Source organism: Lonchura striata, chromosome 28 (assembly GCF_046129695.1).
Source record: "Lonchura striata isolate bLonStr1 chromosome 28, bLonStr1.mat, whole genome shotgun sequence".
NCBI lineage: Eukaryota > Metazoa > Chordata > Aves > Passeriformes > Estrildidae > Lonchura > Lonchura striata.
Window position 1 is genome coordinate 1,969,509 of NC_134630.1, and position 26,148 is coordinate 1,995,656.

A 26,148-nucleotide genomic window follows, 5' to 3' on the forward strand; every position below is an offset into this window, starting at 1 on the left:
GGCGGGGCCGGGCCGCGCCTGCGCGGGGCGAGCGGAAACGGCGGCGGGGCCGGCCCGTCCCGGCCGGAGGTGCCGGTAGTGAGCGAGCCCGCCCGGCCCGGGCCCCTGCCGGGCCGCCGGCCCCATGGACGCCGGCATCACCATGGACTTCCAGGCCGCGCTCCCTGCCGCCGGCTGCGGCAGCGATGAGAGCGCGGAGCCGCGGGCCATGGACACGGAGGAGGGACCGGCCGCCCCTGGGCGCCGTGGGGATGGCGGGCGGCCGGAGGAGCTCTCCCGTACCGGCCCGCAGCCCGGCAGCGGCTCCGGGCCGGAGGGGCCGGGGCCCGGCGCTGCCCCGGCGCTCGCGGGAGGCGCGGGCGGCCGGACCGAGCCGTGCCGGGGCTCGGGAAGGGCGATGGGAGCGGAGGCGCTGCCCGAGGCGCCGCAGGGCTCTGCCCGCTGGGAGCCCGGCGCCGGGAGCGCCCCTCGGACGCCCAGCAGCGCCGAGCCCGCGGGCATGGAGCTGGACGAGACCCCCGAGCCCCGCGCCGCGCCCAGCGCCGAGTGGACCGAGGATGTGGAGGACGAGCCCTCGGAGATCCAAGGGCTGCTGGCTCAGCTTGAGACCCTCGACCCCAAGCTCCGCGACTGCCCGTCCGCCCCCGAGCAGGGCTCGCCGTCCCCCTCGGGCGCTGGTGGCCGGCGGGGCCGCGGGCAGTGCCCGGGCCGGTGCCGGCCGTGCCCGCTGCACGTGGCCACGGGCCGGGGCCTGGCCACGCGTCCCTGCTGCCCGCGGCACTCCGCCTGCGACCGGCCCTGCCACGGGCTGCTCTTCGCCGAGGCTGACCGGGAGGACTTGCTGAACCTCCTGTGCTATGAGGGGGGGCTGCCTGAGGCTGCTGCCGAGACCCCCCTGGCCCACTCCGATGTCCTGGCTGGGACCAACCTGGAGATAATGCAGGCTCGGGAGGAACCGGCTACTGTGGAGAAGCCTGAAGGGCTGGGGAGGCCAGAGAGCTCAGAGGAAGAACCTTCTGGCAGCTGGTGTTACGAAGAAGGGCTTTGCGAGGACAATTCTGCCTGCGAGGGTGCTCGGGAAGGTTCGCCAGAGCCGGCATGGGCAGCCCTGCCTTCTTCTCTGGTCCCCGGCACAGAGCAGCCTCCTCAGGGCGCTGTGACTGTGAGTGCACTGTGCTGCGGTGGGGCAGCAGGAGCCAGGACTTGCCCCTTGGCTCTGATCCCTCCTGGGGTCTGGGATGGGGGCAAAGGAGAGCCAGGAATGACTTTCCTCGGGTCTTGCAGGGCCTTGCGCTGCAAGATTGCCTAGACAAGACCCTCAGTTCCAGCTTTGGCCCTGAATGCATACTTGCGTGCCTGGCTGATTCATGTGTATCCTGGGGCAGAGGCTGGTGGGTCTGAGCAGCTCCTCTGGTCCTGGGATCCTGGACCATCCTCCCCTCCTGCCCCAGGACCCTGCTCCTCCCTGTCCAACCCTGGAGCCCTATGCCATTTCCCCCATACCCAGGGATGCTCTGCCCTTGCTCCAGGGCCCACTGTCCCACTGCTCCAGGGTCAGGCAGAATTCCTGAGGTCCCAGCCACAGCCTCACTTGCTCTCATTGCTTTGCAGAACAGGGAATCCGCATCATCCTGTCCAGCCTTCAAAGAGGGTGAGTTGCTTCTGTGCTTGAGCAGCAAGAGCATCCAGGAGTCCTGCCCCACCTGCTCTGACCCTGAATGGGCATGATCTGGGGTCCCGGCTGGGGAGGGAACAGCCAGCTCTGCACCCATCCAGAGTGGGTGTACCAGGCTCTACGTGGCTTGTTTGAGCCTTTGCTGAGGAAATGGAGGTGTGTCAGGGATCAGGGAGGGGTTATCCTTGGGGGAAAAGGGGCACCATGTATTCCCAAGGGAAGAGGGAAACAGCCCTGGTCCCCCGGTGATGCCATGTGCCCATGTACCAAGCACTGAGCTGCTTCATTGTGTGTAGGAACACAGCTAACAAGGCAGCAGGAGTTGGTACCCCCCAGTTTCAGAGGTGGGGGAGCAGCCTCTGCTCAGTCCCTCCCAACGCCTCAGTTCCAGGCCCTTGTGACCCAGAGGACTTGCTGGATGGTGTGATTTTTGGGGCCAAGTACCTGGGCTCCACACAACTGGCCTCGGAGAGGAACCCCCCGACCAGCGTCCGCATGGCGCAGGCCCAGGAGGCGGTGGACAGGATCAAGGTGCAGGGGGGATGGGGGACACGGCTGCCTTGCCCCCTGTGGGTGCGGGGTAGCACTCAGGATATACCTGAGGGCACCTGGCTGTGGGGCTGGGTCCCAGCAGGGTCCTGTGACCTCTCCATCGCTCTGCAGGCACCCGAGGGAGAGTCCCAGCCCATGACGGAAGTGGATCTGTTTGTCTCCACACAGAGGATCAAGGTGCTCACTGCTGACACTCAGGTGAGCAGGAACAGCAGTAACCACATGGCTCCATGGCTGCTTAAATATTTCTGTTTGGTCTCAGGATCTCAGCTTTGCTCCCACGCCAGCAGGTGCCCAGTGATAGCCTATGGATGAGAACACATGTCTGGGGGGGGCATGTCACTTCATAGCCATCCTTGTAATGTCCTTGCCTCTCTGGCTGCATAAGGCTTCCCATGCAGCCTGCACCCTGTGGAGCTGCTGGGATCCCAGGCTTGAAATCTGGAGAACTCTTTGCCTCAGGATGAGTTTCTGAATTATAGCAAGAGGGAAGAGCTGTCCTGTCCCCTGGCAATACCCAGGGACACAATTGAGTCCTCGATGAAGGATCTGTTTGTACCTTTTGGCACAGACATGGTTTCTGGCCAGCGTGTACTGGGCAGCTGTACCACATCCCAGCACCGCAGCCAAACCCTTCCTGCTCACACTGCCAGCAGGCTTGGGGTGTGCACAGGGTCTGACAGCCCCAAGGGGGCTGAACTCTGCCTGTTCCCCTTGCCAGGAGGCCATGATGGACCACTCCCTCCAGACCATCTCCTACATTGCCGACATTGGCTCCCTGGTGGTGCTCATGGCGCGCCGGAAGCTGCCGCGGCGCTCGGAGATGGCAGAGGAGAAGCGGCTCTACAAGATGATCTGCCACGTCTTCCACTCACCTGATGTGAGGCAGCACATGGGTCTCTGTTGTGGGCGGGTGGCCCTGGGGACCTGAGTCCCATCCCACTGTAATAACTGGATGTTCTTGGCTGGGGCTGCAGCAAAGACGCCCTTCCTTCTCATCAGGGAGAGGGCAGAAGCCCAGCCTGAGCATCTCTGTCACACGCAGAGCCCCAGCGAGCAAAGTGGAGGGGAGGGTTGGCTCCACACAGGGGCCCATTCCGGCAGGGAAGGAGCCAGGACACCCTGGAGCTCCCAAGGATGGTTCCTGTGCTGGGCACTGCAGGGCACTGGGAGCTGTTGGCTCCAGCCCTGAGCTGTAGGCAGGAACAGCCCCTGTGGTTCTCCAGGCCCAGGTGATCGCCCAGGCCATCGGGCAGGCGTTCGGCGTGGCCTACCAGCGCTTCCTGGAGGCCAACAGCATCGACCCCCACGAGCTGAGCCCGCGCCAGTACAGCCGTGCCCTGGAGGACCAGGAGCAGTACAACACAGAGCTGACCCACTTCTCCCGGCAGGAGAACTGCAAGGACGTAAGACCTGCTCCGAGGGGTGGGGACAATGTGGGGAAGCCACTCCATGGCTCCCTGTTCAGCTGAGGTGCTCCCTACAAAACCAGACCCATCCCAGCCAGCTGCGAGTGCAGCTGTGGGCTGGGACACGTGCTCCACAGCTCTGGAGGTTATGACTGTAACCCACCTTTCTCCCCCCAGGTGTGCATCCGGAAGCAGAAGGGGGAGATCTTGGGCATCGCCATTGTGGAGTCGGGCTGGGGCTCCATCCTGCCCACCGTGGTCATCGCCAACCTGATGCACGGGGGCCCCGCAGAGCGGTCGGGCGAGCTGAGCATCGGGGACCGCCTCATGTCGGTCAACGGGACCAGCCTGGTGGGGCTGCCCCTGGGCACCTGCCAGAGCATCATCCGGGTGAGCCAGGCCACGGTGACCTCCTGCCTCACCCCAAGAGGGAGGTGGGGACTGGTGTGAGTGATCTGGGAGTGTGTGTGACACCAGGAGTCCCTTGGGGCTCCCAGCTTTGGAGGCAGGTGTGCAGAGGTCATACCTGTCCTGCAAGCTGTGGCAGTTCCTGCTTGGAGTGCTTGGAGGAAGGCAGGGACAAAGCTGGGGAGTGTACTTGCTGTGGCCCTGTCTGAAAAGGAGGGTGGAGGAGGAGGCAGGCACCTGTCCTGAAGGGAACTTGTTGCATCATCTACCTCTCAGTAGGATGGGAAGGAGCTGAAAGCAAGGACAACATAGCCTCAGGGTCAGGGATGTCTTGGGCTGGGTTTGTAAATTCTTGTCCCTGGATTTGTATTTGCAGTCTCCCTTTGTGTGCCTCAGTTTCCCCATTGCATACAAGTTGCTAATCCTCAGCCCTCCCATGAACAACATGGCTGCATCGCCCCTCATCCAGTCTGAATAGCTCTCCAAAATCTGACCAAGCCCCATCCCACCTTCCAGGACCTGAAGCACCAGACCGAGGTGACACTGAACATTGTGCGCTGTCCCCCTGTCACCACGGCTATCATCCGCCGTCCTGACTCCAAGTACCAGCTGGGCTTCTGTGTTGAGAATGGTGTGGTGAGTGCCCGTGGGATGGGAGCTGGGCCAGGGCCTACTGAGGGGCAGCAGAGCTGGTTGTGTCCAGGGACCGGTGCTCAGCTCCCACACTGCATGTGCCTGCCCAGGCCAAGGGGTCACAGAGCTCTGCTGTGCACAGCAAAAAGCTCCTCACAGCCTTTCTGCAGCACTGGTAGTTGTATCCCTCTCCCTGGTGCTCTGTAGCTGTTTGCTTTCAGGGTGGTGGCTTCTTCCTGGCTTTCTGGGCATGATCTCAGTGACAGTTGTTGCTGTCCCCTGTGCCTGAGCTACTCCCTGCCATGGGCTCTCCTGTGGCTTTGTTGGGAAGGCAGAGAGGGGCATTCCTGGGCTCAGTGGGAGCTGGGTGGGTGGATGGCACAGCCACTTTGCACACCAACTGGTACTCCCCCTAGGAGTTGTAGGTCTCTCCTGTTGCCCCAGGGAGCAGCTCAGTCTTTGCAGCCCCAGCCTGAGGGGAGCAGGAGGGTTCAGTGACTCAGCTGGGGGACAAAATCCTGGGGGCTGCACTGGCCCCAGCTCAGCACCTCACTCTGGTGGCAGCAATGCACAGGAACATCCCTGCCTGCCTGTGTGCCCAGGGGCTGGAGCAGGTGTGCACCCCAGGCAGAGCTCCGGCCGGAGCCTCCGGGGCTGTGAGGGTTTGGAGCAGCGGTGACAGGGCTGGGCTGTGGGCACAGCCCTGCTCTCACAGCGCTCCCCGCTCCCAGATCTGCAGCCTGATGCGCGGGGGCATCGCGGAGCGGGGTGGCATCCGCGTGGGGCACCGCATCATCGAGATCAACGGGCAGAGCGTGGTGGCCACGCCACATGAGAAAATCATCCAGATCCTCAGCGAGGCGGTCAGCGAGGTGAGCCGGGCCCCCACGGAGCCGCTGGGCTCAGAGCTGTGCACCAGCACCTTCCAGCCCGGGCTGGGGTCTCTAATCTGTGCCTCTCTGCTTAGGTGCACATCAAGACCATGCCAGCCTCCACGTACCGTCTGCTGACGGGGCAGGAGCAGCCCCTCTTCCTCTGAGCCACCATGCCTGGGGCAGGCAGGAGCGAGCCTGGGGCTGCAGGGGCAGGACTGGCTCTGCCTTCTGCCCCAGCCCTGCATCAGAGCCCTCAGCAGGGCCTAAGTCTGCACCTCTTTTGTTTTACACAGGACACAGTGGGACACTGGGGACTGATACCCAGTCTGAGCAGCATCAAGGCCTGAGGCGCCATGCTTTGGGTACCTCTTGCCCTCCAATTACCTCTTCCCACCTCACAGTGCCTGCATAGTGGCTGTCCTGCTGCTGCACAGGGTCCCTCACCTTGGCCTTGTGCTGGTGGGAGGAGAGGGGGCCCTATGTGAAAGTTCCACCATCCAGTCACTCACTATTGTACTTTGACACTCACCAATGGTGCCTTTCCCAAGCTGGGGATGGTGCTGGAAGCACATCTCAACTCCAGAGCTCAGCCAGCACAGCCCCAGAGTAGCACTGACCCTGCACAGCCTTGTGTGGGTGCACACTGGCATCCCTGAGTGATACCCAGCAACTCCCAGACTTGGCCTTAAGGGCAGAAGCACTCTTGGCACCTCCTCTGCTCCTGTGGCTTGGCCAGAGGCCTGTTGGTGTGCAAACTCTCCGTTAGACACATTGCACCAAGCTGGGAACCTGCTTCAGCTTTTCCCTGGTGCTGCCTTGAATCACTCTGCATGCACAGCCCAGCCCGGAGCCACAGCCCTTGGAGCAGCAAAAGGGAACATGGCATTGCCCAGCCCCTGGGGCTGTGAGCCTTTTGTGAACAGCTCTGTGGGCCCCCAGGGCTGCAGCAGTGCTGACCTGGCTGTGCCTGTGTGCTTGGTTGCCCTAAAAATAAAAATTTTGGGAAATATGGGAGGCTGCATTTGAGGAGCTGCAGAGGGACTGCAGCAGAGGAGGCTCAGCTCTGGGGAGCACATCCCTGGCCTGCAGTGGTTCCAGGCCCCAGTTCCCCCTGTGATGCCTCATTGTACACAGGGCCACTGGCCAGGAGGTGCCTGGGTCCCAGCAGGACCACCCTGCTGCACAGTATCCCCTGTATGCTGTCACCCAGCACCCCCAGAAACAGCCCATCCAGATCCAAATACCCCTTTTATTCCAGTAGCAGTGGCTGTGGCCAAAAGGGAGGGAGGCACGCGGTAGTGCAGGCACTTGGTGATGCAGGGTAAAGCAGGATTGGGCCCAGCCCAGCCTGGCCACAGGGTCACCACCTGAGCTGTCACCTGCACCCAGTTGTGCCCGGCTGTGGGAGGGCTGGTCTGGAGGGACAGGCCAGCAGTGCCACTAAACATCTGTGGCTGGGCCCCACTCGTAGCCTTCATCCTGGTCCGAGTCATCCCTGGCCCGTGTGAACCTCCTCCTCACCGCCTCGTGCTCGTATTCCCTGGGGGACAGAAGGGTGGTGATGGCTCTGCATGGCAGGGACAGTGCCCTTCTGGGACTGTCCCCAGCCCTGGGCAGCTGCCATCCCCACCCCGGGGCACAGGGTACCTGATGCTGTCATGGTGCCTGCTCTGCCGTGGCCGTTCGGGCACCTGGGGAAGAAGAGGTGGGAGGGGTCAGGGGCAGGGCAGGGGCTGTGCCCCAGCCTGGGGCGTTTGCTCCTGGACACCCATAGCTGGGCATAGACACACAGCTGGACCCTGCAGCAGCCAAAGGCACACCCTGCACCGTGAAGAATGGCAATTACGCTCCAGAGCCAGGCGCTGTGCCGCACTGTTCTGCCCCACCCGGCTCTTGTACCAGTCTGGGACAACCCACCTGTTGACTCTGGCTGTGGCTTGGGGCCGGCTGTGTTGGCTCAGGGGAGTCCAGGCCCTGGCTTGGGGCCAGCTGTGCTGGCTCAGAGGAACGGGCCAGCCCAGGCTGGTCATAGGCATCCTCCGCCTCGCCGTCGGTGTAGGCGCCCGCCTCCCCGTCCGTGTCGTCGTAGTCGCTGTTGGCGTGGCTGTCACACGTCAGGTAGCCTGAGGCCACTGTGTTCGGTGGGTTCAGCAGGTCCAGGCTGTCCTCGGCTGCTATATCTGCCTGAGGGGTGGGGATGATGGAGACCTCAGCCGTGGAGGTCCATGTTCAGCCCAGTCACCTGCCTGGCTGCAGCCCCAGGAGGCCAAGCCCGTGCCCTGTACCTGCTCTGCTGTTGTCCAGACTGGCTGGCTTTGCTGAGTCCTTACGATGTCCTGGATCTGCTCGTACCATGCATTGCCGCTGCCACTGAGGCTGATGGTGGCTGTGAAGAGGTGGCTGCAATACTTCTTCATCTTGTTGGCCTGGGCATAGAGGCGCCGGGAGCTCTTCCTGGAGTCGGGTGCCAGCCACTGTCGCATGGCCTTGATGCCCTGGCGGCTCTCGGGCTCACAGAACACCACCACGGGGTAGTACTGCATGTAATTGAGGCGCTCTACAGCCGAGGGCGTGATGTCCAGCAAGGCGTGTTTGTTCTGGGGCAGGGCACAGCCATCAGCCCTGCTGGGAGCAGGGGTGAGGGCCGTGGGCTTTCCACAGGCCCCAGCTGGCTCCAAGGACATGGGAAAGGTCTCACCTTTTCTGCAATCTGCCGCACCGAGTCCAGCTTGATGACCTTGGACGATGCCCCATCTCGGGGCACGCTCGCTGCAGGACACAGAGATGGGGCATGAGAGGGGCTGCACCTCCGACAGCCCCGGGGCTGTGTCCCTCAGGGAGAGGAGGGGAAAGGGTGAATGAGCCTAGGAAGGTTGGGTTGTCACAGGGAGGGAGCCAAAGGTAAAGAACTCTCACAAGGTCTGGCTGCTGGATATCATTTTCTCCCCAGTGTGGGGGCACTTACGTGCAATTTCGAACAGCTCGGGCAGCTCCCTGCTCAGTTTCTGCACAGCGATGTCTGCAATGGGGCCCAGGATCACCACTGGCCGCTTGAAGCTGGCTGTGGGAGGACAGAGGTGCTCAGGGTGGCTGGGGGCAAGGGCAGAGCTCCCAGCACCCAAACACCCAGCCCTGCTCCCCATGGTGCCCACAGGCCTGCAATGCGCCCTTGCTCCTCTCAGGAGAGGAGGGCCCATCAGCAGGGCAGCCCCAGGAGCAATGTTCCCAAGGTAGGTCAGGCTGTCCTGGTGCCCACCTTCCTTCAGGACCACCTTTTCATAGGGTGGGTAGTGCCCCTGCTTTGTGAGGGCAGACAGGTCCTCCCGGCTCTTCCGCAGCATCTTCTTGGCTCCCCGCAAGCCCCGCAGCTTCCAAAACTCAGCCCTTGCCCCGGAGGGGTTGGCACCAGACGTGGCTTTCAGCACCGACTCCAGGCTGGCAATCTGCTCGGCCCTGGGAGAGGAGAGGGTTCAGGACCTGCAGCCTCTGGGTTTAAGGAGTAGGTCAGGAGAAGCTGGTACCCCTGCTCGGTGGCACAACCAGGTGAGGCTGTGCTAGACTTCTCTCTCTGGGACTTTGGACAACCTGATCGTCAGCTGCCTCACCACCCTGAGAAGGGATTTTACCAGCTCACGCTTCCCACCACTGTCCCACCAGCCCTGGCCCTGCCTCTCACTGAGCCCACCATCCATGGCCTCAGCTCACTTAGGAGCCTTCTCTGGCTCTGCTTGTCTAGGGGCTGTTCCTGGCTCCATCCCTACCTGCTCCGGTTGGGGATGATGCCCTTTTCCTGCTCCTGCAGGTCCCTGCCCATGCGCACGGCCAGCCAGCTCCCCAGCCTGCCCCGGTACATGGTGTCCAGCACGTGGAACACGTCCCCACGGACAAAGCTGAGCCCTGATGGCGTGTCCTTCTCAAAGTCAAAGTGTGTCCGGATGTAGAACGAGTCACCCACATTGGACGAGACCATCTTCCTGTAAACTGAAGCACAAGGGCAAGAGGGACCATCAGGGGAGGAGATGGTTGAGGAAGAAGATGCTGGAAAGATTTGGGAGGGCACTAGGCGGGCTGGGAGGCTCTACAGTAGGCCTTGCTGCTAAGGAGGGTATTAGGAACACCTTTTCCTCCCATGGCACTCTCAGGCATGCTGGGGACAGTAGGATCTGACTTGCCAGCATATACTGGCCTCTCCAGGCTGAGCCATAGTCCCAGAAAGCCCTTGTGCTCCAGGAAGCCAAGGCACAAACAGGGCTGGGATGGTCTGGCCCCCTCCCATCAGCACACTGGAGGAGGAGGAGGAGGGGAAGGACCCTGCAGGGACAGGAAGGGCCATGGCAAGTCCAGCAGGTCTGATGCTTGCCCAGAAGAGACAGAGGATGGAGAGGCACAAGCCCAGGATGAGCCTGGTCACCACTCACTGTCCTGCTTGCTCTGGATGAGCAGCGTGACCTCCTCGCCTGGCGGCAGGGCCATGAGATATTCCACAGCCTCCTCACGGGTCAGGTTCTGGAAACTGGTGCCATTCACCTGCCACAGAAAAGCACTTGGACATGGTCCTGCCAGCAGGACAGAGGGCATGGGCACCAGCAGGGGACCAGGGACAGCAGTTCCCAGGGCAGAGTGGGAGAGGGAAGTGGTCTCTGTCACCCTGGAGATGATACCCTGGGGAGATAATGGACCCAAAAGAGCTGGGGCCACTGCAGGTGCAGCAGCATATGGAGCATTTTCAGCCTCAGGTACCTGCAGGATCTGGTCACCTTCCCGAACACCCTGGCTGTCAGCTAGGCTCCCCTCCTGCACGCTTGACACGAAGATGCCCACATCGTTCCCACCCGTCAGCCGCAGCCCCACACTCTTGGCCTTCACAAACTGCACAACCCTGGAGCTGGTGCTGTACCTGCCACAGGGAAGTACAGTCAGCCCAGTGGTGACATGCAAAGACAGGACAGGGAGGCGCTGACCCTGTCACTCCAACCCTGTGACACAGCAGCTCCTCATGTCCCCCAGCCATTCCTCCCTGCCTCTTGCAGACATACCCATCCTTGTGGGCAGCTCGGGCAGTGAGGCTGGTGTGGGGGCTGTGCCCATCCCGCTCCACGGCTTCCAGAAGGTCTGCAGGAAGGAGAGCTGGTCTAGGAGAAGCAGTGGCTGTGCCAAGGCACAGGGAGCCCTGGCAAGGCTCTACCAGGGCTTTGGGCAGTGGAGATGCACAGGAGCCTGGAGCCCCCTCAGTGCCCAGTCTACTCACCTGGACCCTGAGCATCAGCTACAGTTACCTTGGCCACAGGCTCCCTGTTTGATCGTCTCCTCTCCCTGGAACAAAGTCAAGCAGGATTTAGGCATGTGGGCAGTGGAGACAGCAGAGCAAACTGGGTATGGCAGTACCACCTCCAGAGATATTGGCTTAGGAACAGAGAACCAGCATCCCCAGACAGGTGGAGAACACAGAAGGATCTGCCAGGGGACAGAGGGGCTCATGGGGACAGTGTGGGCCTTACCGTGATTTTGTCCTGGCAGCAGCTGGAGGTCGTGGGGAGGCCTCTGGAGATGGTGGATCGGACAGCTCCGAGTTGATGTCTGAGATATCTGCAGCCACAGGAAGGGAGAGGCAGCAGTGGCTATGTAGCCCCTGTGCTGTGTGTATCTGACCCTGGCCCTGTCACCGTGTCCCCTCACCGTCCATCTGGGAGCTGTCGCTCTGGCTGTCAATGTCAGGGATGTTGACCAGGAACTGCCGGTGGTCACGGAGGATGAGCAGGGTCAGGATCCCCTCTGTCTGCTCAATGAGCTGTTGGGTTTCAGCCAAGGACATGTCCTGGCTGGCTACCCCATTGACCTGGAGGGGCAGAGTAGGAGGTCTTGGGGCACCTGCTCCTAGGAAAGCCACCCTCAGGAACACCCCATAGGGATGGGATACTCTGACTGCCATCTTCCTGGTCCCTTCCCAGCTCCTCCAGCCCAGCCCCAGCTCCTGCAGCTTCACCTATTCTGTGTCCTTGTTCCTGGCTGCTTCCCAGCGTGATCACATTTTGTACAGAGGAAGCATTAGCATAGTTTGTTAACACACACTGTGGGCAGAGCCCCAGGCAGGATTGCACAGACCCCTCAGATACCTGAAGCTCAGTTTTCCTTTGCCCTGGGCCCAGCACTATCCTTCCATGCCCTAGCCTAGTGCAGGGAGTCAGGCCCCAGGGCTGAGATTTCCCTGAGTGGTAGCTGCTTTTCCCAACAGACTGTGGGATGTAATCCCTCCTGTTTACCCTATAGTCACTTTGGCACCAGTTCCTAGCAGCCACGTGTGCAAACAAAGGGTCTCCCTCCCTTCTATTTCCCCAAACACTTTAAGCATTGTTTTATCTGACAAACACCTATGACTGTCATCCAGTGGAGACACAGACACACAGTGGGGGACCACACATCGTGGGGACAGTGGGATGGACACAACTCCACTGTGCCAGCAGGACATGCCACCAGCCCTGGCAGCAGGGAGCTGGGCCCTGAGAGCCCCTGCAGGGTCCCTGGGACAGCCGGGGGGGCTGGGCAGGGAGCAGGCACAGGCAGAACCAGCTCCAGCACGGCCATGGCTGGACCCTGGCAGTGAGTGACACCAGCCAGGGACGAGCCTTCCAAAGAGGGGCAGATGAGACTCCCAGCGAGTACCCTGCACCCCAGGGTGCATACCTTCAGGATGAGGTCTCCCTCCTGCAAGGAGTTTCCCTTGGCCGCCAGCCCGCTCTCCACTATGTGTTTGATGAAAAGCTGACTGCCCAGCTTCAGGCCATACTCTGCACCAGAGAGAGCCGTGATGGTAGCAGTGCCAGGCAGATGCAAGACCCCCTCCAGGTCCCCAGTCAGCACCATCCCAGCCAGCCCCAGCTCCCCTTGGGGTACTGGCAAGCCACAAAGCTGAGCTCTGTAGCCCCCAGCTGAGGGCAGGAGGTGGTTTAGTGCACCCAGCATGGCATGCACTGTCCCCTTGCTGGCACCCACCCAACTATCATCTCCTCCCTGGGAAAAGGCATGGCCAGAAATCAGGCAACAAGAACCAGGGACAGCAGGAACAGGCGGGGGCTCACCCTCATTCTGCTTCTGCTTCACCAGGACCGATGTGATGGGCTTCATGGGCACATCCTGGTACGGCAGCCGCTTGAAGCCTGACACCAGGGTCAGCCCGTTGGTGTCCCCATCCTGACCAAAGGAGCAATGTCGGCCCTGGCCTCTCCGATCTGAGTTACTCTGCATCCGGTGGCTGCTGTCCTGGCTTCGCCTCCGGCTCCGTGACACCAGCTTGTGGTGGCGATGGTCATCGTGCTGGTGACCAGAGCTCCTCTCGCTGGATGAGTCCCCATCGTAGCCCTGGCTGTGAGCCAGGTCGTCCCGGGAGCAGTGCAGCCTGTACTCCTCATCTGAGTCCAAGTGCCGGGGCACAGCAGGGGACCCAGGGCTGCTCTTGCTCACAGGGAGGTGAATCTTCTTTGGTCTTTTCAGTGTCTGCAGGTGCAAAGCAAGCAGAAGAGGATGGTGGGTGCCAGGAGGTGTCTCTGCACCAATTGCCAAGCCTCAAACCCTGGGCATGTGTGAACAGGGGATCTGGGATGGAGACAGGCACAGTGTGAGCATGACACCAGCCCCCATCCCAGCACAGAGCACACTCACAATGTTGACGATCTTGCCACAGGTTTTAAGTGCCTGGATGGCAACAGAGGATGGGACGTTTTCCATGGAAAGGCCATTCACCATCACAATGTGATCCTTCTTCCTGGGAGGGAAAATGCAGCTCAGACTCTGTCCCATGCACAGCTCCCAGCCCAGGGAGCTGGTGGGGTGGTGAGTGTACCCCAAGGGATCCCATTCCAGCCAGGCAGGGCAACAGTGGTGCTGGCTCTGTCCCAGCAGGAGTGATTCTCCATCCTTCCCACCCTTGCTGGCAGCAAGCACCCCCTCTGGCGCCATGTCCCCGTGCACTCACTGGAGCTGACCCATTGCTGGTCCCCCAGACACCACATCTGAAACAAACACTGCTGTGTCCCCCGTTGTCCTGTTGGGACGGTCACGGCCTCCAGAGACAGCAAATCCAAAGCCCCGGTGAGGGTCCTGGTGGGCATGGGCAGAAGGGGGATCAGGCAGAGTTGACCCCACAGACCCCATCCCCTCCCGTGGTGGGGCCACCCCAGGAGACACTCACCTTGCTCAGTGTCACCGTGTGCTGCTCCCAGATCACCATCTCCTCCATGGTGGGCTCCCACCAGCACAAGCTGGGAAGAGTGATGGTGGCAGCCGGATGGCTGGGGGGCTCTGACTGGCTCCGGCTCCTCTTCACAGCTGCTGGCCCCTTCCTCAATCCAACATCAGGCTGCAACAAAGAGCAGCAGCAAACCTGAGCCATAAGCACCAGGGACTGTGAGGCTGCAGGGGACAGAGCCCCATGGTGCCAGGACACTGGGACTGGCAGCTATGTCACACCCCAGCTAACCCTGCATGGCTCCAAACCCAGAGCTGCCTCTGTGCACCATGAAATCACCCCCTGGGGATCCATCTCCATCCCCTCAAACATGGGTCCATGCAAGAGGGGGTTTTACACAAGGCAAGGACAGGACTCATCTCCATGTCTGGAACCCGCTGTCCATGCCATCCCCGTGGTCTGACTCCCCTCTGTCCTCCTGGAGCTGGCAGGCCTTGGGGTACTGCTCTGGATGGTGTTTCAGTGCCTGTCCACCCACTCCAGGCTTCAGCAGTTCTACCAGCTGGTTTGGTAGCACCACTGCCCCAGTTTCACCATTGGTTTCTCTGGGTTTTCCCCAGATTCAATGTTTTCCACCTAAGGCAGACAAGCCTGACTGACTCCCTTTGAGTCTGAAACTTCTGGGGTGGGCCAAGGGATCTCCACCAGCTCCTGGTTCCCTGTAGGTAAAGTCAGCATGAACCCAGAGAGACATGGGTTCCCAAGATGGTGGGAGACAGCAGGACCAGAGCCTCCCACCAGCTCCCACGGGGTGGGACAGGGACAGGCCACTTTGATCAGGGCCAGAATGATAAAATCATCAAGGCAGAGAGAGGCCTTCAAGATCATCAAATCCAACTGTCACTCCAATACCACCATAATCACCCCTAAACCATGTCCCCAAGTGCCACATCCAGATGCCTCTTGAATGCTTTCAGGGATGATGTCTCCAGCACCTCTCTGGACAATTTATTCCATTGCCTGACCACTCTTTCAGTGAAAAAAAAAAAAATCTACTATCTAATCTGAACCTCCGTTGGTGCAGTTTGAGGCCATTTCCTCTGGTCCTGACACTTGGCAGAAGAGGCTGATCCCCACCTCACTACAATCTCCTTTTGGGAGAGCAATGAGGTCCCCTGAGCACCCTTCTCCAAACTGCACACCCTCAGTTCCCATGGCACCTCACAGCTGTGGTGTCTGAGGGCTCTGGAGTGGCTGTGCCAGGGCTGTGCTCAGTCCTAACAGCCCCCAGCGCAACTCAGCCACCCTCAGCCCTGCCAGGGATGCCCACATTGGTGCCACAGGGAGCTCAAAACCTCCACAAGCCCTTTGGGAATTGGCCACAGGGCAACTTTGGTGGGACAGAGACACCTCGTGGGCAATGCCTGGGTGATGCCACAGCAGGGATCTGGCAGTGGGCAGCCAGCCCTGGGCAAGTGAGGCAGCACAGCCCTGGCACAAGGACATTCTTGGGCAGCCCCAGCTGGAGCGGTGCTGAGGCAGCCGGGGCTGCACCCAAAATGAGGCCAGCCTGACCCCTGAAAGGAGACCCAGCTCACTGCAGCCCTGGGGAGGGCTGGGGGTGGCCTGGGGTAATCATTCACCCGACAGGCAGGCTGCAGCCACGGGTGTGGAGGGCAGAGTCCCCTCTGCGTCAGCAGCTGCTGAAACCAGCCTGAGTGCCTCCCTGCCACCCAGGGACACGTGGGACCAGGGGGCAGCTGGGGCTGGGCAGGACTCCAGTGTGGCAGCACCCACTGTCCTGGCACTGGGAAAGCTGATAAGGAACAGGAACTCCCAGAGTGGCATTGGGGTGTTTTCAGCTGTGTCACCAGTGTTGTGCTCCCTGGACACCTACAGGTGACACGGTGTGAGCTATAAGTCCAAGAGACACCAAACTGGAGCAGCCAGATCATCCCCCTCCCTAGGGTGGTGACAGCTGCTGTGCCAGAGCCACCCCGATGCCACCCAAAACAGCGCCTCACTGTCCCCAGCTGGCTCCCACTATTGTCCCACCACTCTGGTGCCACAAACTGGCTGCAAACTTGTGTGCCACTGCTGCCCATTGCTCTCCCCAGGCAGTGGCTGCAGCAGCATGGGGATGGCAGCAGCTCCAGTGGCCCAGGCAGTGCGCCTACGGTGCCACCAAGCCCTGTCCCTGTCCCCAGTCTCCCCCCAAGACCTGGCGCAGGGCCCGCACCAGCCAAAGGCCGAGGCTGGCAGCAGGAGGAGCCGGCTGAGCCGGTTTCCGACAGAAACCAGCCCGCACCTGGAATGGCCCCGCAGGGAGAGGCAGTATCTGGGCAGAGCTGACCATGGCCCAGCGCGACACACCCAGCACCGGACACCAGCAGCACTGGCAGCCCCACACCGCCCCACACATGTACCGAAGCAGCACTTCCCAGGGGTTCTGAAGCCAAACAAAGCCAAGCTGTGCTGGGGCAGCTCATCCCACAGCCAGGTCCCCAGTTCAGGGCTGTTCCTGGCCCCCGGGTGATGCCACCAACAATGCCCACCATGGGGACACAACGGGTCGGGGGATCCCCTCCCCTGATAGGGCTCCTCATCCTGAGAACCTCAAAGCCTTCCTGGGATCAGTGAGGTACCTGCCCTCAGCCAGTGCTACAAAATCACCCGTCCCTTGTCTGGTTCTGGCCATGCAGCACTGAGGTCCCAGATCCCTCCAGAGGCTGCTCTATCCCAACCCCACCCAAAGAGTGATGGGCTGATCGCGACCCTCCGCTCTGGGAAAAGGTCTCTGGAAGGGCTGCCCCGGACCGAGCGTAAACCAGCAGCAGAGACGCACGTCCTCCAGCCCTGGGGCGTGGAGCTCCGATCCTCCGGGCTGTCCCCCTGCCGTGGGGCAGAGCTCCAGGAGGGTCACTACGTCCTGGAGCCAGCCAGAGACGGACAAAGCATGGCCAGTTCCCCAGGTGTAAGCACAGCTGAAAGCCAGAAAGCAGGGCTGACAGATCCCGGGGGACAGAATTAGGCACTCACCGAGCCTGGGATCCGACCAGGAAGGAGCTGAGCTCCCGGGCTGGTGGCAGTGGTGTCACTCCAGGGTGCCTTGCGTAACCCTTTGTGGCCCAGACTCTGCCTGCAGTGGGGAAGGAGCAGGAAGGGGGTTCCGGGGGCAGCTTCCCGGGCACAGCAGGTCTCCCGGAGGGCTGTCCCCGGTGTTCTCCACCGTGATGTTGGCTCAGCCACCTGCACTGATCGCCCTCCCAGTGCTGCACCGGGACAGGCTCACAGGATGCCGGTGGCGTTGGTGCCTGCAGATAGGGGTTCCTCCGCCCCAATCCTTGTCCTGTCCAGAGAAGCGGTGGGACTCTGCCCCAGACTCCCAAAGCCTCCCAGCGTTACCCATTGTCCCCAGAGGGGACAGACACGGGGGCCAGCCTTGGGATCCCTGTCCTGGGAGGTGCGGGAGAAGCTGGTGATGGCTGCTGCCCCCTTTCCTCCCCTTCCCTTGCCCCTGTCCGCACCTGAGGACCAGGTCCCCGTCATCCCTCGTCCTGTGGGGCCGCTTTCCGGCGGTGACAGCGACCAGGTCCACGCCGCGCTTCTCCGCCTCCCGCCGGGGCCGGTACCGCTCCCAGCCCAGCGCCGAGGCGGCGTGGGGGCACCAGTTTCTGCGGAAGCGCCCGGCTCGCAGCCGCCAGCCCGGAGCCGGAGCCATGCCGCCGCCGGCCCCTCCGCTCGCTCCTCGGCACCGGCTGCTCCCGGCCGAGCCCCGCGGGGAGCCCGGAGCGGCTCCCGCCGCTCCCCGGGACCAGCCGCAGTCGGGAGCCCCTCTGGCGGAGGCCGGCGCCGCCGAGCAGTCTCATCAGTGCCGGTGGCCCCAGCGTTGCCTCCCAGCAGCGGTACCTATCCGGGACACGCGTGGCCCCGGGGCTCCGAGAACCGGCGGGGCCGGCCCGGGCTGACCCGAGCCCCGGGGCTGACCCGGGCCCGGCGCCGCCACTAGATGGTGCCGCGGGGCCGGGAGGAGCCGGGCCCCGGCTTGGGCTGGGAGCCGGCGGCGCTGAACGGGGCCGGGGCCGGGGCCGCGAAGCGGGGGAGGGAGCGCGTCCGGGTCCCGGTGCACGGCTGGCTGGTCCAGCCCGGCGTGTTGTGCGGCTACCGGGAGCTTCGAAGAAGACTGGGGGGGTAGGGGGGAGGCGCGGGGCGGGTAGGCAGCGCCTGGCACCGGGATGGCTCCTGGGGGGCCCCGGTCCGGCGGGGGCAGCGCTGTGGGAACCGAGCCGCGACAGGGAAAGGGGGCGCGGGCTCGGCCGCGCGGACCGGCCAATGCCCCGCCCCGCCGGAGCCCCGCCCCGCCGGAGCCCCGCCCCGCCGGAGCCCCGCCCCGCCGGAGCCTCGCCCCGCCGGAGCCCCGCCCCGCCGGAGCCCCGCCCCGCCGCCAGCGGCACCCACAGGCCACGCCCCCGCTGCCATGGCGACCGGCAGCCTCCCCGCCCCGGGAGCCCCGCCCCCGTTGCCATAGCAACTGGCCGGCCGGCCCCGCCCCCCGCGGAGCCCCGCCCCGCTGCCATGGTGACCGCAGGCCCCGCCCCCCGACCCTGTGGTGTTTCCCCCTCAGCCGGAGGTGTCGCGGCCGCCGCACCGTGAGGGATCGGCGGGACTGGCTGCGGCCTCCCTTGTCCCTCCCCGCCCCCGTCGAATCCCACAGCCCGCCGGTTATCGCGACAGCCCTCCGCCGCATCGCAATTAACTCCGGCGGAAAAGCCCCGCTGTGCTTCCGGCGCTGTTCGGGGCGTGTCTGGCCGCGGCGCCACCCGCGTTCTATGGTCCGCGGCGTTCCCAGGGTCCCCCGCGCCGCGGCCGGTACCCGGGAGAAGCGCGGCGGCGGGCGCCGGCCTGTCCGGGGCCTGTCTTGCCCCGGGGCTGCGCCTGCCCGCGGCCGCCATGGAGCTGGAGGTGCCTGAGGAGGCGGAGGGCTCGGCCGCGGCGGGTGCCGGTGCCATCACTCCGGAGGCCGGCGTAGGGGGACCGGACGCGTCAGGAGGTAACGCGCCGCGAGCACCGGGGGCCGTCCCTGGCTGTCCCCACCCGGGCGGGCCCCGGCGTGTCCCGTGTCCCGTGTCCCGCCGGCTCGCAGTGGTTCAGCCCCGCCGGGCCCCCCCGCGGGGCGCTCGGAGTGGTTCGGTCCAGCCCCCCCCACCCCCCCCAGACACCGCGTGGTCCCGTCCAGCTGCTGCTTCCCTCCCCCCTTCCCCCCGGAGCCGGGGTGGTTCTGCCCCGGGGGGAGACGGGGGAACACCGGGGGCACCGGGGGGACACCGGGGGCACCGGGATGGGGCTGCCCCGCCGCTGTCCTCGGGAGGCTCGGAGCTGCGAGGGGTAAAGGCGACGCCTTCCCCCCGGAGCCGGGGTGGTTCTGCCCCGGGGGGAGACGGGGGGACACCGGGGGGACACCGGGGGCACCGGGATGGGGCTGCCCCGCCGCTGTCCTCGGGAGGCTCGGAGCTGCGAGGGGTAAAGGCGACGCCCGGACCACGGTGCGAGGCACAGGCCGCCCACCGTCCAGCACTACTCGCAGCCCCGCAACCGGCCCCCGCTGGGCCTGGGAGGCCGTGGCGGGGCCGTCCTGGCCTGTCCCTTCTCGGGGGTGGCTCCCCGGAGAACACAGGGTCGGGGTGGAGGAGTTGTCGGGAGGTCAGGCAGACCCTGTCAGCGGGGCCCGGGGGCTTTGTCGCCGGCCGGGGTCCCTCCCGCCGGAGAGGGCCCAGAGCGAAGCGAGCCCGGCAGCGGCATTACTAGAAGGTTTGGGGTTCCTAAGTGGCAGGATGGATCCATGGGGTTGTGCCTGTGCACCTGCCTCCGTCTCCACCGCTGCCTAATTATTTCTAGTTCATTAACAGCCTCAGGATTGCTGGCTGAGCCGTGCTCGTGATGTTCAGCCCTGCAGCTCCTGCGCAGGCCCGACACGAGCTCCGGACACCTGCCGGAGTCCGAGGTGCTCAGAGCGTTTGGCTGTGTGATGACAGCGATCTCTGTGTCGTCAGGCCTTTCAATGAGCATCATTAGATCTTCTTAGAACCAGCTAATTACGGTGGAAGTGGTGCTTGTTTTGCAGATGTTATCTGCTGGGGCTGTGGGTGTAGCATGTAGCTTTGGGTGAGGTGCTGAGGTTTGGGCTGAGGGAAGCTGTCCCCAGCCATCCTGCTGCGGTTCCTCGGTGCTGCAGAGAAATGCAGGGGCTGGCAGCCTGCAGCCTGCCTTTCCAAGGCTGCTTGCTCTGCTCCCACACACCCTTGGACCTCTTTTTGGGAGTGTTCTCCCAGTGCAGGCAGGGCTGGCAGTTGATGCCAAAGGAGTGAGAGAGAACTTGCTGATCAGAGTCACAGAACACTTTGGTCTGGAAGGGACCTTAAAGCCCATCTTGTTCCACCCTTCTGCCATGGGGAGGGACACCAATGAACAATTAAAATATAATTTGTCCTGATTTCTCTGTCACATACCTGGTTTTTGGGGAGGATAGAAGGTTCTTGCTCAGGACTAGGCAAAGTGTTCATGGAGACTGTTGCTCAGAAAGGGTTTAAGCAGGGAGCATGTATTTTTCTTCTTCCATGAGCAAGTAAATCTGAATTTTTTAACCTGTAGGCTGTCTTACCTTATGCTGATAGTAAAAAAGATGAAACTGAGCCAATAATCTCACCAATGCTTTGATTTCTCAAGTCAAGTTGCTTACTCCTCACTTGGGTAGTGTCCAAATTGTGTCACTTGGCCTCAGCTGCTCTTGCAGCTGGAGCTCCTGGGGGCTGGAGACAATGTGCGCAACAGCAAATGAGTTTTTGCTGGAGAAGAGCAAACCCGGGGAGATGGAGGTGGCCTTTGGTGGGCTGTGGGAGGACAGGGCTGCACCCGCACAGGGTAGGCTGTGCTGTGGGTCTGGGCTTGGCTTGTCACTGTGCTCCATGTCTGGACTGGGTGACAGATCCCCGTAAGGCTGGTGCCTTTGCTGCTGTGTGGAGGTGTTGAAGTGCCCATGATCTACTTACATGGGTGCTTTGCACTGCTCCCCTTGTGCTCACTGTTCTGCATGTGCTGTTGATGAAGGGTCACCAGCATGGCTGAAACCTGCTGCCTGGTTCCTGGCTGGAGAGGAGGCACCTGGGTGCTGTGCTCTGCCTGAACAACATGGCAGGGTTAATCCAGGCCGTGGGTCAGGCCAGAAAAGACCTTGCCCAAGCCCTCAGTAATTTTTGAAAAATTGCCAGTTAGTCTGGTACAGGAGTAAAACTGCCTGGAGAAGGGCTGGAAGCTGGGGAGGTCTTGGCAGTAGGGTGTCTTAAGGTACAGAGTGTTCTGAAGGGAATTTTTGGTAATCTCATGCTTTGAGGGAGAAAACCTCACTGCCAGCAGCAGGGCTCATTCATGAACACACAGGCCCAATTCGTTCATTCCTGACACCTTGGCTTTGAAGTTTTTAAACGTTTCTGACCAGCTAGTTGAAAGGGAGTTTCAAAATCTAATGGGTGCAGATGCTTGCTGTGCCTTCTCTCTGAATCTGTACCCTCATGCCCTGGGGAGGGACTCCAGGCTGCTCCAGGGTTCTGGTGAGCTGTAGGCAAGAGCAGAGGTGGTGTGGAGAGGTACGGAGCTGTGGGGTGACAGGTGAGTACTGGACTTGTTTAGGCTGGGGTGCCCCGATCCCAGGGATGGTGGGGTAAGCAAAGGGTGCATCACTGTTCCTCTAGCCAGGTGCAGTCTGGAGACACAGGGTCTGGAAAACTTTTATTCAAGGGTGGTTGAATTATGGGAGAGCTGTTGTTACAAAATCCTGGCACTGTCCAAGTATTGGACAGCAGAATTGTCCTTTCTACTGTCCACCATCTCCTTCTAAAGTGGAAATTCTCTGTCTAATGGGGAAGTAGAGTTGACTTTAGATTTATTTCCACTGGTCAGGTCTTCTCTTACACACATTTCAGTCTGCCCATCACTTATAGTCCAGAGCTGGAGCAGAAGCCTCCAATGTGTTCTTCAAGGTTGGATTCTAATGCTTTAGGGAACTGAAATGATTTAATGAGGTTTAATGTTGGATGAGTGTCTTGCTGTACCTCTGGCTGAAGGAGCACGATGAAGATCCTGGCCCCAGCCAGGGCAGAGCTAGGTGTGCTGCGTGCTGGTGGCACCTGTGTGACTGTCTCCAAAAATCACTGGAGAGCATTGATTGCGACAGCCCAGGAACAGTATTGCAGCTCTTCCCTCTTAGCAGTGATAACTTTGAAGTGACTTTTGAAGGGTTGCTGGAAGCAATTTTTTCAGTGAGCAGATTAGAGATAAGAGAAGAATTCCACCCTGTGGGGCATAAGCAGTTCAATTCATACCAACTCGATGGAGAGGGGAAATTGAAGAGAGCTTATCAGCTTGAGGAAAAATCAAATGTAAACATCATCTCCAGCATGATTATGGTTCACAGCTTAGTTGGATGTCACATGCCTCTGTGGCGTGAAATGGTGCTGGCGAGGATGATTACAGAGGGAGTCAGCCAGGCAGGAACAGGCAGAAAAACACCCTGTGCCTTGAACTCTTAAAGACCCTGCAGTCACTTCACAGTCAATAAGTCACAGCTCAGCTGCAGGGAAGGAGGAAGGCAATGAAAATAGAATTCAGGCTGCTCTGGCAAATTAATTGTTCTTTAAGATATGAATTTGCTGGAAGCACGAAGGGAAGCTGGGATGATGGAGCCTGGGAGCTGGGAAGGGCAGTGTGCACAGCAGGCAGATGTGGGCACTGCCCCGAGGATGCTGAGCCTGCCTGTATTGGTGTCAGGGTAGGCTGGAACGAGTTTCCGAGAACACGCAGGACAGGGACTGATTAGTCTCATTTTTATTAACCAGCACTTGGCATTGACCTGTATATAACAGCCCGTTCCACCACGGCTGGGGCTGGCAGAGCTGCCACTGCCGCATCCCACTTGGGAGGCACATGAGCCTCCCTGGAAGAGCTCCTCGGGGAATGACCTCAGTGGATTCAGTATGAACAGTGTATAATTTGGGAACTATTATTGAAGTGATTCACTGACATGACCATTATGGGCTCTTGCCAGATGCACAGTCTTAAGAAATATGGCCTTCCCATATAAGGCGGTTATAGCCTGAAAAGCAGCAGCAGGAATTCCAGCATTCTCTTCCTTCATGGACACATCTTTCAGTTAGCACCAGTTGACTCCAGAAATAGTTCTGCCATGGCTGTGTGATACCCTGATAAAGACTTGAGAGCTCTTCTCATCACTTGCTGTTCAGCTTTGTCAGTGTTTGGTTATTCCCATCCATGCTTTTGGGCTGCCAAGCTTATTCCCACGTACCATAATTAATCTCTAGAAGCCTGGCAGGTTCCTCACTCCCGACATGGATGCGGTACCATGTGCTTGCTGGGACCTACTGATACGAGATCTGTTCATCTCTGTATGTGGGAGCTGCAGGTGTTATGTGGGACTCATTAACTTGTGACTCAAAAAGCAGAAATCGCTGCACCTTTTGCACTGCACTGGGGAATGTCAGAGGCAGAGTGGGAGGGGGAAATATTTACTAACCCCAGTGCAAGGAGGGTTGGCTTTGTTTAGGTGGAATTGAATGCTCAGTGCTCCCATCCTCAGCATGGGGAGGGAGCTGCTGACCATGTCGCTAGCAGGAGATGCTCCCTCTGGCATCTTGGCTGCAGGAAAGTGGGAGCCAAAGCAGACCTCCCAAGATGGTCTGATCCCATGGATGCAGTCTCACAGATCTCCTCTGGATCCCAGGAAAGACAATGGGAGCAGCAGGTGTTGGAGTAGGCTGCCAGTTTTGGGACACACTCTCTGGTTTAACACAGAGGCCTTGGCACCTCCTTTTCTCCAAGATGCTTATGATGAGAGAGAAGTGACTCAGAATGTTTGAATCATAGAATGAAAGAATAGCTTGGGTGGGAAGGGACTATCTCATTCCAACCCCCTACTATAGGCAGGAACACCTTCCAGTACACCAGGGTGCTCCAAGCCCAGTCCAGATTGGCCTTGAATCATAAATAGCAGCAGAACAGCAGGTGGCAAGGTGGGGTATTTCCTTTCCCATTAAGTCTTTCCAAGTCTCTAAGATCTCTGATGGTCTCCTTTGATTTGTTTAATAACCAGTGACAGTGTTGCTGTCCTTCACCCATCTCCCAGGCCTACAAGCTGGATCACCTCATGAATGTGCCCAACAACATAATTTTTTAGTCACATCAAACTGATTGTCTGATTATTTGTGTGGGACCAGGCAGAAGCATTGTGCAGATGCAAAGCCCTAGTTGCTTGGTGTGGATTCCCTGTAAATACTTACTGTAAGATAGATAGACACACCTCTGTGGTATTTCACCATTTCTAAATCCATGGTGAGTGCAGGAACTCAAAGGAGAGAAGTACTTTCATGTTCTGTAAGTCTTTGGCAAAGCAGAATTCCTGGCCAAGCATGGTCTGGTTGTTTACTGCTGGCTGAGGGTGCCTGTGCAGCCACTTGTGTTTTCCTCGAATGCTGGGATGAGGACACACGCCATGCTGAGCCCCTGCTGCCAGCTGTTCTGCCATGGGAATACACTCACCAACAGGAAAAGACATGAGCACAGCAGAGGAAAATCAAGGCACTGTGAAGGCCTGGGAGCCAAAGACTGTTCAATGCTTAAATGAAACAAAATCACAAGAAGAAAGAAGGCCACGTAAAAAACCAAACTTGTGGCGTGTGTGAAGTTGATTTGGTCTTGATTCCCCATCAGCACAAACCTCAGCAGAGCCCAGTGTTGCTCACCTGCCTGCCTGGGGAGCATGTGCCAAGTGGAAAGCAGCTGCTGGCTCTGCCAGGCTCTCCACCTCCTCTGGGCAGAACTGGCAGACTTAGTCTGTGGACAGGATCCTGGCTTCTCCAAGAGCCTGCACAAGCCAGTGATCGTACAGTGCTGTTGAGGCTTTTCCTTCTTAGGTAGGTCTTAGAAATACTCACTTCCTAAGCAGCCTGGCACTTGTTTGTTTGACCTTTTCAGTGATGCCAACAGCTGGGTTAACCTCCAGACTTTCTGGAAAGCATTTTTTATAATTAAAAAGCTTAAAGTGATTAGAGCAGCTTTTCTATTACTTCGTCTTCTCACCCACATGTTTAGCAGAAAATGCTGTCAACCCCTAATTAAGCGTCATCGTCTTCCATGGTGTGTTCTTGTGGCTTCCCCAGCTTACATGTGGGTTTTGGCACTGGCTTGTGGTGAATTACCAGGCTGAGTCAGGGGACATGCTGTGGTGGGGAGGAAATCTGAAGCTGACAATGTGCTGGGTTGCCTCAGCCCTGCCCATGCCGCTGGTCACCAGTTACCCTGACACGTTTTTATCTCATAGCTCTGGGGAGAGGCTGCGAGTCCCTTTGCTTCTCTTCCAGCTTTCTTTGAAAGCTGCAAGCTTTCAGCTGTAGCAAGCCTATTGCTCTTTTCCATTCTATTGAAAAAACACAAATGTCAGTGTGTGATGTGAAGGTTTCTCTTCAATATTTATTGTAACAGAAGCAGGCTGGAATAATCCACATGTGTAGAAGAGCTCTGTTCTTTTATAGAGTGGAGCTGGCATGTTCTTTACAGTTGCACTTCTGGCAGAGGCCTATGGGAAGTCTTGTCCCTCTGGATAACTGCTTGACTTTGGATCTGGAGTTGCAGGAAACAAAGTTTGCTGTGTCCAGCCACTGCCTGTGCAGTTTGCATTCAGTGTGAGGAGTGTAAATGCTTTGCAGACTCATCAAGGCGGCCCAGTCCTCATCCCCTTTGTAATCAGCAGACCCTGCATGTTGTCTTTGCAGAAATTGCTACTGGAGAGGGTGGGGAAGACTTCCTGGGAGAAAAGAGAAGTTGTAAACTAGCTGTTTGCCTTCATCGTTGAAGACTTGCCTGTTGCATGAAGAGTGTTTGAAAGGCAAGGCTCACATTCCAGGAGCACAACTGTAGCTGCTCCTGCTGCCCAAGGCACTCCTTGATCCAGGAGAGGGAACGAGGTCATGGCCAGGGTTTGTCACAAGACCAGCCCGGGCAGATCCATGTCCGTGACTGAAAGGGCCTGGAGATTAGCTGAGCATGGGAACAGCACAGGCAGCAGCTCCTGTCTTTGTTCTGAGTGAAACAGCTCAGTCTCCTGAACTGGGAGGAATTAATGGATTATAAGACAAGGGCAGCTTTGCCTTGTTTGTGGTCATTAAAACGCAGTAGCGCTGCTGGGACGGTGCCACTGGTGGCATGGCTGGTGGGGGGCTCGGTCAGACTGGTCAGGCTCCACTGAGCTCAAACGCTGCTTTTCCCTTCACTGCATAATGTTCACCTCTCCAGCCACACCAGGGAACGAGGCTTGATTCAGCTTCTGCCGTGTGCTCCGGCTGCTGCTGT

At 60.0% G+C, this 26,148-nt stretch overlaps 3 protein-coding genes across 7 annotated transcripts in view; 2 read left to right on the forward strand and 1 right to left on the reverse strand.

The window, feature by feature from the left end:
* Positions 1–439: 439 nt before the first annotated feature.
* Positions 440–6,560, forward strand: APBA3 (amyloid beta precursor protein binding family A member 3). Its single transcript, XM_021528271.3, has 10 exons — positions 440–1,162; positions 1,612–1,651; positions 2,061–2,206; positions 2,339–2,425; positions 2,949–3,107; positions 3,454–3,633; positions 3,814–4,026; positions 4,561–4,680; positions 5,409–5,549; positions 5,645–6,560. Exons 1-10 carry the CDS (start codon positions 500–502, stop codon positions 5,714–5,716), a joined length of 1,821 nt encoding a protein of 606 aa, XP_021383946.3. The 5' UTR covers positions 440–499; the 3' UTR covers positions 5,717–6,560.
* A 221-nt stretch (positions 6,561–6,781) lies between these two features.
* On the reverse strand, positions 6,782–17,328 carry TJP3 (tight junction protein 3). The gene is made up of 21 exons (XM_031507149.2): positions 17,262–17,328; positions 16,774–16,873; positions 13,738–13,905; positions 13,522–13,646; positions 13,209–13,311; positions 12,629–13,043; positions 12,234–12,337; positions 11,229–11,388; positions 11,051–11,138; positions 10,801–10,865; positions 10,589–10,664; positions 10,293–10,449; positions 9,971–10,079; positions 9,314–9,533; positions 8,809–9,005; positions 8,518–8,613; positions 8,251–8,321; positions 7,838–8,149; positions 7,470–7,736; positions 7,200–7,243; positions 6,782–7,092 (listed from the first exon to the last, which is right to left on the reverse strand). The coding sequence occupies exons 3-21, from the start codon at positions 13,783–13,785 to the stop codon at positions 6,993–6,995; spliced, it is 2,757 nt and encodes a 918-aa protein (XP_031363009.2). The 5' UTR covers positions 13,786–13,905; positions 16,774–16,873; positions 17,262–17,328; the 3' UTR covers positions 6,782–6,992.
* A 1,060-nt stretch (positions 17,329–18,388) lies between these two features.
* Positions 18,389–26,148, forward strand: part of PIP5K1C (phosphatidylinositol-4-phosphate 5-kinase type 1 gamma) — a 49,962-nt gene continuing 42,202 nt past the window's right edge. For 4 of the 5 annotated variants that reach the window (XM_021528219.3, XM_021528215.3, XM_021528216.3 and 1 more), the window contains exon 1: positions 18,389–18,784. In XM_021528219.3, coding sequence (XP_021383894.1) covers positions 18,685–18,784 — 100 coding nt within the window. In that variant the 5' untranslated portion in view covers positions 18,389–18,684. The remainder of the gene's footprint in view (positions 18,785–26,148) is intronic. The other variant, XM_021528214.3, reaches the window with a different exon arrangement.